Source organism: Talpa europaea (assembly GCF_964194135.1).
Source record: "Talpa europaea genome assembly, chromosome: 12".
NCBI classification, from domain to species: Eukaryota; Metazoa; Chordata; class Mammalia; order Eulipotyphla; family Talpidae; genus Talpa; species Talpa europaea.
Genome location: NC_140079.1, coordinates 92,158,452 through 92,177,939, shown reverse-complemented (window position 1 = coordinate 92,177,939; position 19,488 = coordinate 92,158,452). Strand labels below are relative to the sequence as shown.

At 46.6% G+C, this 19,488-nt stretch overlaps 1 protein-coding gene across 1 annotated transcript in view; it reads left to right on the top strand.

The window, feature by feature from the left end:
* The window catches only part of VPS35L (VPS35 endosomal protein sorting factor like), a gene marked incomplete at both ends in the record, with an annotated part of 95,763 nt that overhangs the window by 6,985 nt on the left and 69,290 nt on the right, over positions 1–19,488 (top strand). Inside the window, 5 exons of the mRNA XM_084250228.1 lie at positions 220–244; positions 1,393–1,469; positions 4,199–4,327; positions 10,271–10,355; positions 16,815–16,874. Coding sequence (XP_084106354.1) covers positions 220–244; positions 1,393–1,469; positions 4,199–4,327; positions 10,271–10,355; positions 16,815–16,874 — 376 coding nt within the window. The remainder of the gene's footprint in view (positions 1–219; positions 245–1,392; positions 1,470–4,198; positions 4,328–10,270; positions 10,356–16,814; positions 16,875–19,488) is intronic.

The following is a 19,488-nucleotide window of genomic DNA, read 5'->3' as shown; positions in this document are numbered from 1 at the left end:
AAATTGGAATCTACCATAATTTTATGTGAGGTGTGTTTTCTATCTTTGAGTAAACATTTTTGTTTTTCATTTGGATAATTAAATAGCTGTGTTTGAAAATGATGGGTCATATTGTCTTGTGTTAGTTGAATGATAATTTAAGTATATCAGTAGGTTTATTTTTTATTGTAGAATCCAGTAATTTTTAAAATCTATTAAAATTTTTTTTTCCTTCTGCAGAATCTATTTATGGGATCAGAAAAAGGTAAGTGTTTGTTATTATTGCTGTTTTAATAGGGGATTCTCCCATCATTTTTAATATAATTTTTCAAAGGAAAAAACCCATAGTATTCACTTTTGATGTTTAATTCAGTTGAAGCTATTATTTGCTTATTTTGTATAGACTTAATAGAATGAAATACCTATTTATTTGATGAATGAGGGGAAAAAGGCAAAACACAAGGCCAGGCGGTTACTAGGACTAAACCAGGTCACAGCCTGATTTTGGAGTTACAGAGCGAGTCACCCCCAAGTGCCTCTCACCTTCTGGGGAGTGCTTGAACTTTCCTTTTTGGAGCTCCTATGCCTGAGGTCTTTACCCCTAGTGCAAACGCAGACACACTGGTGAGGTGTGTGTGCTGGGATCTATAGTGTTCAGGGACCAGTATTTAGTGATAAAATCATTGCCCAAGACCCTCAGCTGATCCAGGCCAGGGCTGGCTGAGAAACCAGGGCCTTAACAGGTATAAAACTCAGTTCCTGCTAACGGGTTTGGTCAGCAGGAACGAGGGGATCTCAGATCTAGAGTAGGGGCCCCTGGGGTCAGGGCTCTGCAGTAGGAGGCACTGGAGAAGGCCAGCCCTGGCAGCGGGCGCCTTGCCTGTAGCTGGCCCCACACCCCAGTCCTTGGTCTCTACTGCCGGTCCCGCTGAGACAGAATGATGGCAGGAGACACAGCTTAGTCCTGTTTGCTCGGAGAGCGGGCTTTGAAGCCCTTGTGTTCCCACCTCCGGGCAGACAGTGAGATGGTTGTTTTGTTCGTCTAAGGGTACAATTCTGCACTGTGAGTAGGAGCCTGAGAGGCCCTTCTGTTGGTGGAAAACAATTAAATGATGGGTTTTTGGCATCCTTATCTGGACTGCCTTTCTTTAGGAACAAACAAGTGATCCAGTGAAGAGTGTGTAAATATCAGATGTAGTGGGTGACTTGCCCAGGGGCGCCTGCTCAGCAGAAATGCTCGCAGCGGAGCTTTGGTTACATAGGGACGTGGCTTTCAGAATCTCGGTGCCTTCTGTAGTGAAACTGTTCCCTGGCCTCTTGATTTGGGGTGAAGTGTAAAGCACAAGGTGCTATCTGCCATTGCGGGTGGGGGCCAGGGAAGACCTGCTAGGTGACTCTCTCTGTTCTGTTTAGGCCGAGCTGGGGCAGCCACATCTGCGATGTCCGAGAAGGTTCGGACCAGGCTGGAGGAGTTGGATGACTTTGAGGAGGTGAGCACTGCCCTTGTGTCTTCTGCCCAGTGTCATCAGCCTCGGTGGCTGCTCTTTGATTAATTCTCCAGCTAACATTGTGCTCTGTCCTCCTGAGTCTCCCCTCCCCGCTCTGGGAATGGTGCCAGCCATGCAGCTGGCCAAGTTCGCAGGTGCCTGCCTGGGGCTGGCTTTCTGAAGGAGCTTCTCCTCACTGTGACGGCTGAGCAAACCTGGGTCGTCTGGGGACAGGATCTAACGGTGAACGCCAGCAGAATCCCCTCCCTGGGAAGCAGCCTGCAGCGTTGAAGTGCTCCCTCCTGGCTGCAGAGGCGCCCACGACTGCTCTGCAGCTGGACGTGGCCCTTGGGAACCTGCAAAGATTCCATCACAATTGGCCAGCAGGGGCTTTCAGTAAAAAGTGACTCATTGGGCAACTTTAAAAACCAGTGAGTTTAACAGTCAGGCTAGATTTCTGACTTCCTTGAATCCTGCCGTCAATCCACAATGTCCAAGACAGTGGCCCCCTTCTTGGATTTCTCAGGGCAGTCGCCTTGCCTGTCTTGAGTCCCTGGTCACCATGACTAGCCTGCCTCCTGGGGCCGGTGAGTTTGCATCCTCTGGAACTCCACTTAAAGAAGCAGCAGAGCATGATGGGTAACAGGACAAACTGGGGAGCCAGACTGCCTGCGTTTGAATCCCAGCTCTGCCTGTTTGGAGGCAAGGTGCTTAACAGCTGTGTGCCTCAGTTTACTTATCTATAGTCCTGCTGATTAACGGGACTCTTGTTAACTTTCACCTTTCCTATGCCCAATTCCTCGTCTACAATGGGGATAAAAATAGAGTTGTGTGGAGTGAATGCAGATGCTGTGTGAACCACAAAGGTTATAGAACGGAAGCACTGATGCTCTGTCCCTGAGAATCCCCCAGCTCTGAGACCCAAGCTGCTGGGTGCTCCGCAGAGTCTTCTTTCCTCAATTTTGAGCTAGGGTACCCAAGAGCCTCAGTTTGCACTTTAACCTTGGCTGGTAGGAAGGGAGTTGCTCAGGTTTTTAATTGAAGCTCTCCAGGCTGTGAGTATCTGAAAGTCACTCGGGCTGGCTTATGTTGAAATGAAGGGTAGCTAGTCTAGACCAGTGTACCTGAGCTTGTCCTGTGTTGGTGTAGCCTGTACCGGAGGATACAGAGATGCGACACAGAATCCCAGGCTCAGTGGCCTGGAACCAGAGTGAAGTTTCTGGAGCCCAGAAACCTGACATCTCCCCTCTCTGTGTCTCTTGGTTCTGTATAGCCTCCAGTCACAGATCCTCTGTCCAGCTCCCCATTTCTTCTGCATGCTGCTTTCCTTGCTTCTCCCTACTCACAGCAGCAAACGCCCCCCAGCTCAGCTTCCCAGAGCCTGTTCGTTGGAGTATAAAGCTAGGTTGTGCTGTGGCACTAAATAAGCTCCCATATCTCAAGGACTTCGTATCACAAAGGATTATGTCTCTCCCATATACTCCTCCAGTGCGGGACAGACTCACCTCCACCTCATGCTGCGGCCATTTCAATAGCTAGCTTCCAGGGCAGTCTCAGCAGAGCTGACAGGAGGGTCACATCTCACTGCGTCAGCCTGGAAGGGACACGTGCCGTTCTGCCCAGGGCCACGTCCCCATCTAGTTACGCGATTCTTCCTTCTGCAGCGGGCAGGGTTCTGTCCCTCAACCAGTTGGGACAGTCCAGATTCCCTGAGCCTGCTACTCAATTTCTCTAATAAAGAGTTCTTCACTTTGGATTCCAGGGAACGTTCCTATAAAAAAAAATTTTGGTTCCTGGTCTCCTGTTGTGAGTTGGCACGACCCTTAGTCCTGTGAGCTTTGCAGATTAGCATCTTAACAAGAGCCAGGGATGAACATGCAGGTGCCGTGTGCAGGGGCTGCACTCTATTATTCCTCCAGGTGTTGATTGTGCTCTCTTTGGCCACAATTCTCTGGGGTCTGCCCTCTGTCCTGAACACTCTCTCCCTGGTCTAGTTAAAATCTGTACAGCGCTGAGGGTTGTCTCAAACATTACTTCCTCCAGGAAGCCATTCTTTACCATAAATCTAGAGTCCTTATTCCATTCTAAGATGAACCCTTTCCTCAGCATTTGAATATTCCTGAAATTGGGGTGTGCCTCTGGATGGGTACATGTCAGTGATCAGCATTTTTTTTCCTTAGTGGTACATGAAACAGTTGGGCTTCTTATAGTGGGGTCCTTCCGATTCAGTGAATTCTGACGTGTCTTAGAATTCTTTTTTCAAGCACTTACCCACTTCGTGTTACACCCACCTCATTCTCTGTACCTTAAACTCCTTTATGCAGAACATTTTTTTTTTTTTTTTTTGCTTACCTTTGTATCTTAAACATTTGGAATGCCATGCTGGCAAATGGTAGACCCAGTAACTGTTGCATAAGCTAAGTCCTGTTATTCCTGTTCAAAGAGGAGGCTCTGGCAGGATAGCAGCTCATGCAGAATCACACAGCTAGTTTGTATCCAAGCTGGGAGCTGGCTTAGGTCTGCCTTGTCTCCAGGACTAGTCTCTCACTCACTGTCCTCTACCCATCTTTGCAGAAAACTCCAAGAATCTCTTTGATCACAAGTCAAAAACTGTCCATCCTGGTGTGGAAAGCTTAGAGACTGCAGCTCAGCCAGTACTCAGGATTGCTCACGGGGATGATGGTCAAGCAGTGTTTTTCTTCTGTGCCTACCCTTCTGCTTTCTGCCTGCAGGGATCCCAGAAGGAGCTGTTGAATTTGACTCAACAAGACTATGTGAACCGCATAGAGGAGCTCAACCAGTCACTGAAAGATGCCTGGGCCTCAGACCAGAAAGTGAAAGCTCTAAAAATAGTCATCCAGGTCAGATCTAGTGATTTATTTTTTTCTTTCAGAATTTCACGCGTATTACTCCTTTGTGGATAATTAAGGTTTTCAGAGGCCTGCCTTCTGGGTCTTATCCTACTTTTTTCAACTGTTCTATTTTCACATATTTTCTGTGAAAGTCCGTGATTATAAATCTGTGTTCTTATGAAATGGGAATCCCAGGGCCAGCATGAACAGTTGCACAGGATGTGTACTGCAAAATTGAAGGAAATTCTTCTTAGATTACTAACTAGTGATACCGCCTACACAACATTAATAATTTGTACAGACTAAAGATGGACCAACCAGATTTGTATCTTTGGGACTAATATTATATGTCCCTGACATGTGCATTTTGGGGCTATATTTATTTTGCGTGATTGTGTGACAAAACATGTTTACAGTGTTAATGAGAGTGCATTTGTCATATCCTCTTTGTTGATGAATTTGTTGATCCAGTGACAACTCTTGGCTCACAAAAACAAGTTCTAGAAGGAGAATAGCTTATTCTGCTTCTTGACCCTTATCCTATCCTGGCAAAACATGCTCACAAGAACACCATGAAAAGAATAATTGATGCACTGTGATTTTCAGAGCAGAGTTAACAGAGAGTTTCTGAACAGCAGTATTCAAAAGGACCGATTCCATTCTTGTTCAGTGTCATGGTAATGAGACATTTGTTTTCTCACCTGTTTCTGTGTGGCTCCAGGCGTGGGAGATCCTGGGAGTCTTCACCCTGGAATTTGAAGTCTTTTAAGATGACTCTGTACGGTGGGTGCTGGCTTTTTTTGGTGATTCGTGACAGCCCATTTCCCTTCTATCACTGTTGTTGGTTTACAGAGTAAATATTCCTGAAGAAGGGGTCTCTCTTGGGTGCATGTGATGGGGGTTGCTTGCTGAGTGGCTCAAGTGAGAAAATATCTAATCTAACAGCTTCATCTTCAAAATATTTTTATTGGCATCATCTGTCCATAGAGTATTGTAGTATAGAACTGTAACTTCTAAGCGTTCTACATCTGGAGGAGATTTAAATTCGTGTCTTTGCAAAAAAAAAACACAAAAAAAAAACCACGAGTGTTTAATTAACTCCACATCTGGTTAATAATAACTATTTTGCTTTCAATATGTTAAAGACTGCCTTCTTTATCCAAAAAATGATAAAGTGCGGCGTATGGAGAAGTGAGCTCAGTTCAGTTTATTTGCTTAGCCCATCCAGGGTTTTGTTTTTCTTGCCTTTATTGAGATATATTTAACTTATCATAAAATCTCCATACTGTACGTGTACAATTGTGGTTTTCAGTTTATAGAGTGGCGCAGCTATTGCACAATCCAATTTTAGAATATATTCATAATCATCCAAAGTTCCCTCAAAGCTGTTTGCAATCAAATACCACCACTGCCAGCTTCAGAAAACCACAGTTCTGTTTGATGACTCTATAGATGTGTCTTTCCTGGACATTTTGTTAACACGGGATCATTTGCTGTTAATCTTCTGTGTCTTTTTTCAGTTAGCATAATGTTTTTGAGGTTTATCCATGTTGTACTATCTGTACGTTGTACCTTTCAACTGCTGAACAGTATTCCATTGTGTGGATAACCACATTTTACTTCTCTGTGAACAAGTTGATGGACATTTTGGCTGTCCCCACTCTCTGGCTATTGTGAATAATGCTCTTGTGAACATTTGCAGGCAAGACTGTGCATGAATATCTTTTCATTTCTCTTGGGTGGATTTCTAGCAATGGAATTGGCTGGGTCACATGCTAAGTTTAACTTTTCGAGAAATGGCCGACTGCTTTCCAAAATGGCAGCGTCATTGGTATTACTACCCGCTGGGATTGAGGATTCTAGTTCATCTGTATCTTCCAACACTTGTTATTGTCTTTTGCTTATAGCCATCCTTTGAAGGTTTGAAGTGGTGTCTCTTTGCATCTCCTAAATCACTCATGCGGGTGAACATTTTTTCTTATGCTTTTGACTGTTTGTTTGTATCTGCTTTGGGAAATATATTTATTCAAGACTTACTCATTTAGAAAATCAGATAATTTATTTTCTTGTTGAGTTGTAACAATTCTTTATATATCCTTCATACTAGGGTTTTTTTTTTTGTTTGTTTGTTTTTTTAATTAATCAGGTGCTTAGTCCACAAGTGTTTTCTCCTGGTCTGTGGCTTGGCTTTTCATTTTCACACTGGTGCCTTTAGAAATACAGAAGTTCTTAATTTTAATGAAGTCCAGTTTAGTGGTCTTCTCTTTTTTTGGTTCGTGCTTTTGGTGTTGTTTCTGGAATGCTGCATAACCCAAGGTTGTGAGGTGTTTGTTTTTTTTTTTTTTTTTTTTTGCTATGCTTTCAAGAGTTTTTATAGTTGTAGCTTTTATATTTAGGTCTGTGGTTCATTTTGAATTAATTTTTGCATATGGTTTATATGTTTATTTTTATTTCCCATTTGCATTATCAATTATTTCCATACCATCTGTTGAAAAAGCCACCTTTTCCCTATTGAATGATCTTGGAACCTTTATCCAAAGTCTGTTAACTACAATGTAAGAGTGTTTCTGAGCTCTCAGTTCTACTCCAGGGCTCTGTAAGTCTGTTCTTATACCACTACTACACTGTCTTGGATACTGTAGCTTGACCGTAAGTTTTAAAGCTGGGTAGTGTAAGTCTTTGAATTTTGTTCTTTTTTTACTTTATTTTGGCTATTCTGGGTCCTTTGCATTTCCATATGAATTTTAGGGTCAGTCAATTTCTATATATATTTTAAAAAAAACCCAGGTGGGATAGAGATTATGTTGACCTTATAGATCAGTTGGAGAAATTTGCCAGTTTATCAACAGTGAGTCTGCTGAATCAGAAATTATTTCCATTCATTCTGGCAATGAGCATCTGATTCTTCCTTTTTTCTTTCTTTTTTTTTTTTTTTTTAGACTTTAATTTATTTTTGTGTAGAAGAACAGGGGTGTAGATCAGAGGTGTGGGGTAGGGATAAAAGGATTCACCAGAGACAGAGTGGGGAGCAGAACAGGCAGATCTCCTGAAATACACTGCTGAGGGGAGCTGCGGGTGAGACAGGAGCGGTCTGCTGCTCCATGTGGGTCAACTCCCTGGCTGGGGATCGAACTCAGTCGGTCACAGTTGTAGCACTGAGACTTAACCCATAGGCCACCAGGAAGGCCCCTGATTCTTTCCTTTTTTCCTTTCATTATCATGAATGATGTTTCGAACATCCTCGGATATGTCTGAAGTTGCCCACATAAAGGGTTCTCTAGACAAAGCCTGTGCTTGGGAGTGGAATTGCTCAGGTTTGGGCTTGAGCCTTTTGGGCTTTGCCTGATAGTGCCAGGTCCTTTTCCACAGTAGCTGTGCTCACAGCCAGCAGACGCCCGCAGCAGCAGTGGGAGCCTGCTCCTTGCCCCTCAGCATTACCCACATCGGGATGAGCACATTTTTCTGTTCTCACTTTTCCAGTATAGGGAGGTAAAAAGGCCTATTTTATTGTGATTTGTCTTTGCAGTTTCCTGATTATAATCAGATTGAGCCTCTCTCCACACATTTATTGACCTTTGGTGTTTCCTTTTCTATAACATGCCTTTTGTTAATTCCCTTTGTTCACTTCCCATTGTGTTATTTGCATTCTTCTTACTGATTTTCAGAATTTTTTCAGATATTCTGTTTTGTAATTGTCTTCGGATTAATTCATCTGCTTCCTCCCTTCCTTCTATCTGTCCATCCTTAGTACTCAGCCATAAGTTGTCTTTTAATTTAAACATTTGCTTTGGTTACTCATATATTTTTAAAAACCCTAGCCTTATCTTAGAAATGGCTATAGTGTCCTTCTAGAATATTGTTCACTGGAAACAGATGAAAAACACCCTTTTAGTATTTTTCCAACAGTGTTAATACTTGCTCTGCCAGCAAGTATTGCAAGCAGAGTAATTTATCAGTCACTCAGGAAATGTTTATAACAATCACTCCACTATCAACTGCACATGAGACTCTCTTGGGAGCTTTAAAAAACCCCAGTGTCTAAACTGTACCCCAGACCAGCTGAATCTGCTTCTCTGGGGGTGGGACCCAGACACCATTCATTTTTAAAGGTTCCCCAATGATTCTGAAGTTGGACACTTGGTTTGTAGGTGCTCATCTGGGGCAGCGTGTGCCATGGATGGGGTGCTCACAAACCCAGTGTGTCCCAGCATAGCGGTCAACTGCAGCCCTTGTTAGGATACTGATTCCCTGGTGTCTTGGCTGGAGGTTGAGACCAGCAGCTTTGGCGTGGTGTAGGGAATCTGTGTTTTTAACACACTTGGACAAATTTAGGAAATTGCATCGAAGCTTTAAAAAACTGCAGGATTTCAAACCAGTGATTGAAAAGTTAAATGCATAACATTATTATGACTTTAACGTTGCATTAGAAATAAAATTCTGGTTCCTGTTACCCTTTATAAACACATGTACTGGGACACCAGCTTGGGAGAAACACAAGTGCACAGATGTTGGGGAGCCCCAGCTGTGTGTAATCTGAGTCTGTTTGACTTCTCTCTCTCCCCCTTGCCAGCGGGCAGTATCTCCTCTCTGGGTAGGAGCTTGAGAGGGCCCAGCCCTCGGAGCCCAGAGCTGTGGATTGTAAACAGTCTCTAGGACTCAGAGTTGTTTGTTTTTTTCCCCGAGCCCTGCAATCTCATGGGGTAACTGTTTAAGTTGGAGTGCTCATAAAGGGCACATGAAAACCATGAAGCAGAGGGTCAGGAAACAGAGTTCCAGCAACATCCACATGGCACATTTGCGGTCAACACCATTGTTTTAACAGCTTACGTTCCCCTCCCCTGACCTCCCGCCCCCAAACATTTGGGCTGTAAGAGGATGTTTCACAAATCAGACTCGTTGTTTACTTTCAGGCCTGTATAGCTAAAGAGAAACCCGGTGAATCTAACCATTTAGATATTGGGTAACAACGCCAAACTGGAAACACTTGTCAGCGGCCTGTGGCCACATGAGGCCTGTGGCCACGTGAGCGTCCTTCTCTGCATGCTGGAAATTTAAAATGCACCTTTAAGAACCTTTTTTAATTGTCCAAATATTTTTCTTCAGTGACTTTTTCCTCTCTGAGGGCCAATGTTGGAATAATAAAATATGATAAGGTGATTTAGTCTCTGCTGCTGAATTTTGAATTTGTAAAGACTGGGGGGAGGTAGTATTACATTTGTTTCTTGAAAGTAAAAATAGGTTTTTTTGCTGCTGATGATAAAAGATGACTTACTATAAGTATTTGGGGCCACGCTGTGTGGCTGCGGTCTTCACGAACAATCCAGAAGATGTCAGTGGCCCTCTCGTGTGAGTGAAGAGTGTAGGGACCCAGCAAGTCCCTGCAAAGCTGGTGTGTCTCCAGCTCGAAGATCCTACTCTCAGGGAAACGTGACCCTTTGAAGCTTGTCATGTTCCCCTTAGAGGAGGAATCTGGGAGCAAGTGTAAATACACTATGTAGATGGTAACTAGGAAACCCGGAGGCTTCCTAAGGGCCATTTCATTGAAATAATGTGTCCGAATCGAGACCATCCTGACATAAACCAGGGAAGCTGGGCAGAAAGGCCTTGGGAACAATGATTGCTGGGATAGTGGTGGGTGAGCTTCCCTTGACTTCCCTCGGAGACCCTGCAGTTGACACTGCACAAAACCAAGGCCCTTCTATATAAGAATCCTCGGGCCTGTGGCGAGAGGTGGTGGCGTCTTTCCTTAAGAGCCTTCAGTCTGCCTCCCTTTGTCAAAAGCTGAGTGCTTTTGTTCATTATTCTGTCGCCGGTGCCCAGCACAGCCCCTAAAATGTAGTAGAACAACCTGAGCTTCTGGGCAGTGGGTGGGGCGGTGGCACTGGTATTCCAGACCTGAAGCAACCCTGTCAGACACATAAGCGTGACTATGCTTGTCTCTTCTCTCTCTAGTGTTCAAAGCTGCTGTCGGACACGAGCGTGATTCAGTTCTACCCAAGCAAATTTGTCCTGATCACCGACATTCTTGATACATTCGGTGAGTACCGGCCATCTTCGGATCTAGGAACTGTTGCTAGATCTAGGAACTTTGGCAGAAGTTGGCTCATAGGGTTGCTTGAAATTAGGTTCTGTTGTGTTTTAGATTAAAATTAAGCATATCACCAGGGAGGCCATCCTCTCCCCAAGGGTGCTATTTTGAAAGGCGCTGAAATTCTCTTTTGCTCACCAGCTGAAGGCCTGGAAATGAGAGTGGGGCGCACCACCCCATCTTCCCAGCTCCCGTCATCACCATGTCCCGGCATCTGGAACTCGCTTTGTTTCACGCTGAACTCGGTGCCTCTCCCCAGCCCTTTCCCCAGGGGTTTCTGGCTCAGAAAGGCAGCACTGTGCACCCCACTCACCAAGCCAGAAATGTGAGGGTCCTCTCCCCAGGCCCCGTGTCCAGCCTGCCACCACGTTCTTCATTTCAGCCTCCTAGATCTCTCCCCAGAGTGTCCATCTGTCTGTCTTCACCATTCCCCTTAGTTAACCCAACCTACAGCCCTCTCTCGCCTGGATGTCCACTCAGGCTCCTCCGAGATCCTCCTGCATCATGCTGCCCCCCCAACCCTGGAGGAATGATCTCGGGGAGCCCAGCAGAGAGTTTGAGACTGAGGGCAATACCCAGGAACCCCCTGGAAGACAGGGGGCCTCTGCACCTTGGTGGGGGTCAGTGGCCAGAACGTAGTCCCCCTGCTGTTGGTGCTCACGGTCAGCCCTCTGTGCTGTGCACTGAGTTCAGCCATATGGTACCTCACAGGAACAACAAGCAGTTGCCTTCTGGGAACTGAACCTGTGGGGGTCAGAACACACACTTGCTATCTTACCAAGGAGCGCTGGAGGGCCTCCCAATCCAGCAACTCTGGTCTATGGCCCACAGAAAGACCTTCTGGGCTGGAGACAGAATATTCATCAGACACCCACTTAATTCCCACGAGATGGGGGACCTGAGTGTGTCACCTGGAGCCAGTAACAGAAAACCTAACTCATACTAGTCTTAAGAAAAGGGAGGATTTATTGGCTTAATGTTGGGAAGTCCGGGTATTGTTTCTAGCTTCAGGTATGACTGATTTCCAGAACTCAGTGTCTCACTTGTCTTTTACTAGAACTTTCCCTTGGGTTGGTTTCATTCTTCAGCTCCCCAGGATGTCCTCAGTTGCTCCTATCTTTACTGCTTGCAGTTCCAGGACAAGGAAGGAGCTTCTTTTTCCCCCAAGTGTTCCAACAAAAGTCATGGAGTTCCACCTCATTGGTCTGGCTTGTATCACGTGTTGGTCCCTGAGCTGGTTATGGTATTTGGAGCATGAAAATGACAGATTATCCAGGCCTGGGTCATCCCAGAAGAAGAATGGAGAATGGGAACTGACTTGGCCAAGAGAAGTTATGTCCCAGTTAAAGATAAGACCTGTCAGGTTGAGATGGCCTGGAGAGGTGGCCTCGGGACTCTGCTAGGCACTGCTGACAGGTCAGCAAAGAGACAAAAATCCCTACCTTTGGGGGACGGGGTTTAATGTTCCAGTAAGAGGTAGAGGGTTATAGAATAAATACACGAACCTGATTGTTTGTGTTAGGCAATCATCAGTGCATGGAGAAAAAACAAACAGCCAGGTTAGGGGATCTAGGGGTGTGGTCAGAGAAGGCCTTGCTGAGAAGTTGGTACGTGAGCAAGTACTTGAAGAGGGGGAGAGATGATGATGGTGGCTGGAGGGTGGGACCATGTTAGGCTGAGGAACAGCCAATGCTAAGGCCCTGGGGCAGAAGCATGGCTGGCAGGTTTGTAGAACTGAGAGACCAAGGTGACTTGTGTGGGGTGAGTGAGGTTGGGGGTGAAATGGGGAGAGAAACTGTCATGACCACAGATCCTGCGAGCCTTGCGGGCCATTGGAAGGACTTGGGTTTTGTCTCTGGGAGCATGAGGAACCCCTGGGGGTGGGAAACAGAAGGGACGTGATCTGATTTGGGTTTTAATGGGCTCCCTCTGGCCATTATGTGCAGACTAGAATGTTGGGGCACAGGTGGGGTGGAGAGTCCTGTAAGGCGGCTATTGCAGCTCCTCAGGTGAAAAATGAGGGTGTTTTGGACCCCAGAAGGCGGTGGAGAATGGGGAGAAGTGATCTGGGGCAGAAGGGTATGCTAGACTGTCAGAACAGATATCAGGCCATACACTCTTTGGGCTTGACTTGCCATACACAGCTTGCCCCCATGGAGTGGGGACACTAATGGGGGCTGGCTGGTGGCAGTCTGGTTCTCTCGACAGCGCCATTTCTCCCCATGAGTCAGCACCCAGGTTTTTTAATTCCCTCACCAGCCGCTGCCGGTTTCTGTGCATGAGTCAGCATCCTGGAGCAAGACTAGCTGGGGATGCTCGTGAGATCCAGTTTCTAACCTGCAAGCCCAGCCAGGTCCAGACATCAACTTTGCAAGAATTTTGGGCAGCTCCCCTGCCAGCCTCTGCTGGTGGCGTCCCAGCCACATCCCTCCCTTGGCAAGACGGGGCATAGTGTGGGTGCTGCCGCCTGTGCTGCATCTAGAAACTAAATGGGCTGGGAGTTGAGAATAAGGGTCAAGGTCACAGTCGTGAGTGGCAGAACCGGGGCTCAAACTGAGTTCTCTCTACGGTCAAAGCACCTGCTTTCTTCCTCTTGTTCTTGACTGGGGTGGGAGCAGTCGGGGGTGGGGGTGGGAAAGGGGTCTGCTCCCCATGAAAATGACAATTGCTGATCCCTTTGACCCAGCAGTTCCATCTCTGAGAATCCATCCCACTTGAGATAGCAAATGTTGGAAACAACCCAAGTAGCCCTTAGCGGGGGCCATTAAATGCATGGTGGGGTGTCTGTATGTGGAGGCCCCAGAGCCGCCTGTGAGGATAGAAGGGTCAGGAGCTTATTCTTTGTCTGATCCGGGAACCCCCAGGAACAGGTCACGATACAGAGCAGCCTTGGACTGTGTCCTACTTTGCAGGAGAGACGCACCCATCGGCCTGCTTGCTTGTGTCCACTTATATTTGTCTAAGGAACCTCTGGAGGGAAAGTGGCCACTGTGGTGTGGGGGTGTAGGCAGCGAGGAGAGGCTGTCAGGGACTCTCTTTGTGTCTTCAGTGGTTTTGTGGAATTTGGGGCCATGGGAACGTTTTACCTGTTTGAAACCAGACACACAAACCCGGCACCTGCTTTCCACGCTTCTCTCAGTCCTCTCTCCATGACGCTGCCAGCGGGACCGCTGTCTGGATCTGCTGTGAATAGTGTTGCTCAGGCCTGGGGGCGGTCTCAGGGAGGCTCTGTGGTGCTTGGGGTCCCCGTGCTGAGTGTTTGTGCCTCTTTAAAAGGAGTGGGACTCGGCCTGCCTGAGTGCAAGCTCTTGCCTTCGTCTCTGCCCCACAGAAGCATCTGACGGGAGGGCAGTTGTTGGTGGTTGTTGACATGACTGATGGGATTGGGCACCTTGCCGGGCAGAGATGTGGGTCCTCCAGGCACCTGCAGTGAACAGTGAGCAGTGCTGGGCTGGCAGGGGGGTTGTAGTAGAAGCAGTGAGGCTGGACCTGAATTCTGGTGTCTGCTGTGCTCCACGCCCTGCCCTTGGGCGTTTATGTTCTTGAGCTTATGTTATGAACTTGAGCCTCAGTTTCTTTCTTTCTTTTTTTTTTTTTTGTTTGTTTTTATTTACACATGCACTGGGTACAGTCAGAAGTGCGGGAGGGTGAGAGAATTCACCAGAGCCAGAGCAGGGAGCGGAGCAGGCAGAAGGACCGAAGTACACTGCTGAGGGGAGCAGCGGGTGGCAGGAGAGGTCTGCGCGCCATGTGGGACCCTCCTCCGGTGGCCAGGGAGCAGCTGGGGATCGAACCCGCGCCTCCGAGGCCGCGGGCAGCTTCGCAACCCAGCGCTCAACCGCTGCGCCACCGGGGAGGCCCGAGCCTCAGTTTCTTGACCTGTAAAATGGGCATAGCTGAGCCTGCCTTCAGGGATTGCTGGCAAGAGTTAGATGAGAGACTGCGAGGGAGCCTGTGACGTCTGTCCTCTGCGAGCTGGCTGGCGGGGACGGTGCACACGACTTTGCCCCGAGCCCGGCACAACGTGCTCAGGAAGTGTTCTCTGTTATCATTGTCGTTATGAGTCCATTTTAGTGCCCTTGATGGAGAAGAAAGTGAACCAAGAGAGGAAATAAATTTAGGATTGAGTATTATTTCTCAAAACAACAATCTACTCACTTATCAAAAGGAGGAAAAGACTATTCACCAGATTCAGTTGGTCAAAAATGATTTTGTAGTTAAAGTCCCCTTAGAATGGGAAGTAGAATATTAAAAAAAAATTTTTTTTAAAGTAGTTTTAGCGAGATGGCGGCTTTTGTGGAGGAAGTGCAGGTGCTTCTTACAACTGGTGCGCACAGGTGAGAAGTCACCTGGCCTCCCAGCGAGGCTGGCTGGGCGATGGCCCGGGGAGAAGCTGCATGCAGGGTCAGCACAGGACCGTGGCCATCACGGAGGAGGCCTCTCTTGCACCAAGTGTGGCTGCTGTGGGGCCCGTGCCCACAGGTAACCAAAGCACAGCTGCCAGGAGGGCACAGACAGTTTGGAGAAACAGGGCTCGATCTCTGAGGTTTTCTGGGTGCTCTAAACTGAAGCAGTGGCTTGGAATGGTGCTTCTCAACTTTGCCTGCCCTCCTGGGAGCTTTCAAAGCACCCTGACATCAGGTGGCACTCTAGACCATTTATCTCAGGGCCTCGGAGGATGGACACGGGCTCCAGCACATTTCCAGGCACCCCAGGTGCTCTACAGGGTCAGCCGGATGGAGACCCTCTGGTTTCAGGGGTGAGGAAGTCTCGCTGCTGCGTGCAGGTTGTCACACTCCATCCAGCTGTTAGCTCGGAGACCCTGGTGCCTCTCATACTTGAGCGTATGAGGGAATTCCCAGCAGGTTACTCGCGCTGAGGTGTGGGCCCAGGAGTGAGCATTTCCAGCACGTGCCTCGGTGATTGTCATGGCCCAGTCCACGCTGGAGAGGTGTCAGCACGGCTCCTTGGGCTTCCTGAACCCTCCCAGTGAGGCATTGCATCCCACGTTCTCTGAGGACCAGCAATGGGCCTTACAACTTTCTGTCTCATTTTCCATGTCTAAACGAGGAATGTGGTTCCTACTGCCTCGAGCAATGGGGTTCCCTGTGTCTTGAAGCACAGGAGGTACTTTTGATGTGAAATTTGATATGGAAGGGAACAGAAAATTAACAGAACTATACTTCTTTATCTCTTGAATATTGATAGCATTTTCCAAATGCTTTATTTTTTTGTACTAGGTTATGGGTTGGCTTGTAAACCATGTCTAGACTCCCCACTTGTTTTTCTTTTTTTTTATAAGATTTATTTGTTTGTACAAGTACTGGGTATAGTCAGAAGTGCGGGAGGGTAAGAGAATTCACCAGAACCAGAGTGGGGAGCACAGCAGGCAGACTGACAAAATACACTGCTGAGGGGAGCAGCAGGTGCGGCAGGAGAGGTCTGCGTGCCATGTGGAACCCTTGCCAGCAGGCGGGGATTGAATCAGCGCTGCAGAGCTGCAGGCAGCTTCGCAGCCCAGCGCTCAACCGCTGTGCCACTGGGGAGGCCCTGTTTTTCTAAATAGTTTTAAGTCAGCCATTTGTTTACATACTGTCTCCGGCAGCTTTTGTGCTATACTAGCAAAGTGAAGTAGTTGTGACAGTGACCTCTGAGTCACACAACCTAATACGTTCTTCTATATTTTGAACAAAATGTGCAGGCACTGATCTATGTACTGGGGGTGTCAGTGAACCAGACACAGGCCTCTTCCCTTGCAGATCTTGCATTCTAGTTGAGTCTGAAGTTCTGATGCTTCCAGACACCAGGCAGACCACATACATGAGTGAAGCAGGCTGTTGATGAGACAATAGGAAATGGTGGAGATTGTGGCTAACTGGGTTAAATATGTCATTTCAAGGGACCACCAGTTACCAATCTGTTCTAATTTACTTTTATCTTATAGGGACATGGGCCCATTTTTGCCACATCATATGTGAAGAAGTAGGAGACCTGGTTTTTCATGTGAATTCTCCCAGTTGTTGCCTCTTGGCAGTTAATTAGAAAATGTTAAAATACTTTGTGGACCAGCCTGCTGTGTGCCAAATAAAACGGGTCACTGCCGATGTGCAGCCTCTGGCCTGGATTATGAAGTGGAGTGTCTTTCTTTGAGAGAATGGATGTGCCTGAGGTTCTTTGGCTCTAAGTTTCAGTTAAGAACCATCACTTTCCTGCTTCTAACAAAGAGTAAACATCTTTTAATGAAAAGGAAAGTGACTTAAAATGTGTCCACTTGGTGGCAGCATACTATCACAAGTTAAAGGCATTGGGCTGATGCCCTGCCTGTGTCCTTAATTAATTAACAAACATTTACCTTGTGTTTGCTCCTGAAGAGTGTGAGGCTAACATCGTATGTCCTTTTCTCTCCAGGAAAGCTTGTGTATGAGCGCATCTTTTCTATGTGTGTGGATAACCGCAGCGTCTTACCAGGTAATGTCTTCACTGCCCCCATGTCATTCCTGTGTCGTTCCACCCTGGAGTTGGGATTAGATTTATAACAAGTCCAGGTTTATGAAGACCAGAAGTAGTGTGTGTTTTTTAGCTTTTAGTGTGTTAAAGGTAAAAGGAGCACTTGTGTAGATTTCTGATCATGCTAGTTTTTTAAAAAAACATCACATTTTCAGTCTGGCTGAGAATTTGCACAGATAATTTGGATTCAGAAGGAAGAAAATGTATCCATAGATGGATTGCACTGAACTTTCATGCCAGCTTAATTTCTCTGCTGCTTGACATTTTAACATTTTTCCTACATGTCTTTCTAAGACACAAATTGGTTTTAAAAAAATCAACTTTACATGTGTTGACGAACAAAGTCAAATAAATCAATGACAGCAGATGCTGTGAATCTATACTATGCCCAAGTGATATTTGCATTAAATGTATTGCCAATCCATTTTTACTGCGCAGGTGGCTATAAGGGGACAACTAGATTATAGAGTCTCTTGTATGAATGATGGGGATGTGCTGTCAACGTGGATTTCTTGCAACAGCTTCCTTTCCCCCTCAAGTTTCTAGCACTGCTCTAAGACGATGTCCCTGCACTGAAGCTAGAATGACAAGTGTGTTGCTCCCTCTTCCTTCACCTCCTCTGCCCCAGCAGTGGCACGACCCAGGGGGACAAGGATATGACATCAGCCTCAGTAACTCATAATTTGACCTACCCTTCCTTCTTAACCTTTCTTACTCTATTTCTATTCTTTGTTCCATCATCCATCTGTATTGTTAAAGAAAGCTACTCAAAAGCCACACTTGTCAGAAAAGACAGAACTTTTCCGACTTTCAGGGCTAGAAGAGCTCTTCAGAGTCATTTCCTTAATGTAGATGGGCAGACCCAGTGGGGAAGGATCAGGGGCTTTCTCGGCCCTTGCTGGGCACCTTGCCCTTCGCGCGGGGTCAACACTGTTCAATATGGCATCCCCAGCTGCAGGTGGCTCTGGAGCACTGGCCACGCAGCCCAGTCAAGCTGAAGCCTGCCCTGGGTGTATAAGCACACTCTGGAGTCTAGAGACTTAATACTAATAAGCCATAAAGTAACCTCACTAGTAATTTTTTTGTATTGGTTACGTGTTGAAACATTTGGATAGATTGGGTATAAGTACTATTAAAATTTTAGCTGTTTATCTTTTGAACATGGTTCACATCCATATTTTGATGCTCTAGACCTTCCCCTCCCACCCCCCACATCACACCGGTGATATTTTTTGATGCCCCTCCCACTTTCAAGGCTCCTCCAGTTGGTAGGCAGCGAGCCGGTAGGGTAGAGGGGTAGGCCTGGGGCCTAAGGGCTAGGGAGCCTGAGCCAGCTGCTTCAGGTTCCACCAGCGGCGTAAGCTCTCAGCCCACCGGCAGAACTAAACTCAGATGTTTTCTTTCTTTGCGGCAGAATTTTTTTTTTTTCCCCTAAAGATTTATTTATTTATTTATACAAGCACTGGGTACAGTAAGAAGCACAGGAGGGTGAGAGGATTCACCAGAGCCAGAGTAGGGAGCAGAACAGGCAGACAGATGAAATACCCTGCTGAGGGGAGCAGCGGGCGTGGCAGGAGAGATCTGTCGTGCCATGTGGGACCCTCGCCGGCAGCTGTGGATTGAACCGGTGCTGCAGAGGCTACTGCAGTCCAGTGCTCAACCGCTGCACCACCGGGGAGGCCCTGCAGCAGAATTTTTTAAAATGCTTTTTGGTAGAGGTTCTCCTTCCTTTTGTTATCTGCCTGGCCCCAGAGATCTGAGTGTGTGTCTTGTAGTGATTTTCCTACCTCCCAACAAGCACTGACTATACATCCATCTTTGGGTCACATAAGGAAAAACTACAATAGCTTCCTCCCTAAACTATAAAATTTCAAAATGAAAGATCATTTTCATGACCTTTCATATCCAGTTCTAACTACATTAATTGGCACTTTCATCACTAAAAATTCTTTTCTCCCCAGACGCCTATTTTTCTTTCACCTTAAATTGTGCAAATCAGGATTTTGCTTCCTTAAAATTACTCTCCCCTCCCTCCTCCTCAGTGAAAATCTTCATCTGCAAACCTCATCTCTGGCTCCAGGAACCTGAAATGGGAAAGGGCAGATTTTCTTCAAAAAAGTCAGTGATTTGGGGGATGACTCTTAATAATTAAAGAGAGAGCTTTGAAATCTACTCTTCAGGATTCTGCTTAGAGAAATTGTGTGTAGAAAGAAATCTGCTGGCCTGTGTGTTCCTTCTCTCCATCTGAATCAAGTTGAAGTGGTAGATTGAATTTTTGAGGCCTTCACCTTTAGGAGTCTTGCCTAAAGCCTGGCTCTTAGGAGTGTGGAAAGGTACCAGTGTCCTTTGGGTTCACAGAAGGGCACCCTACTAGATTTGGTCATTTTCTCCTGATATTTTTTAACCTGTCATGTGTGATGAGACCATCTCAGTGATAAAATAGTTTTATTTCTATTGGGAGTAATAGTTTGGGTTGTGATGAGTATCTCTTCATCTACTGTGGGCATTCCCACCTCCTGTCTTGCCCTGAGGCTGATGTACGCTACCTCTGGGTCAGCAGTGTCCTTAACTGACC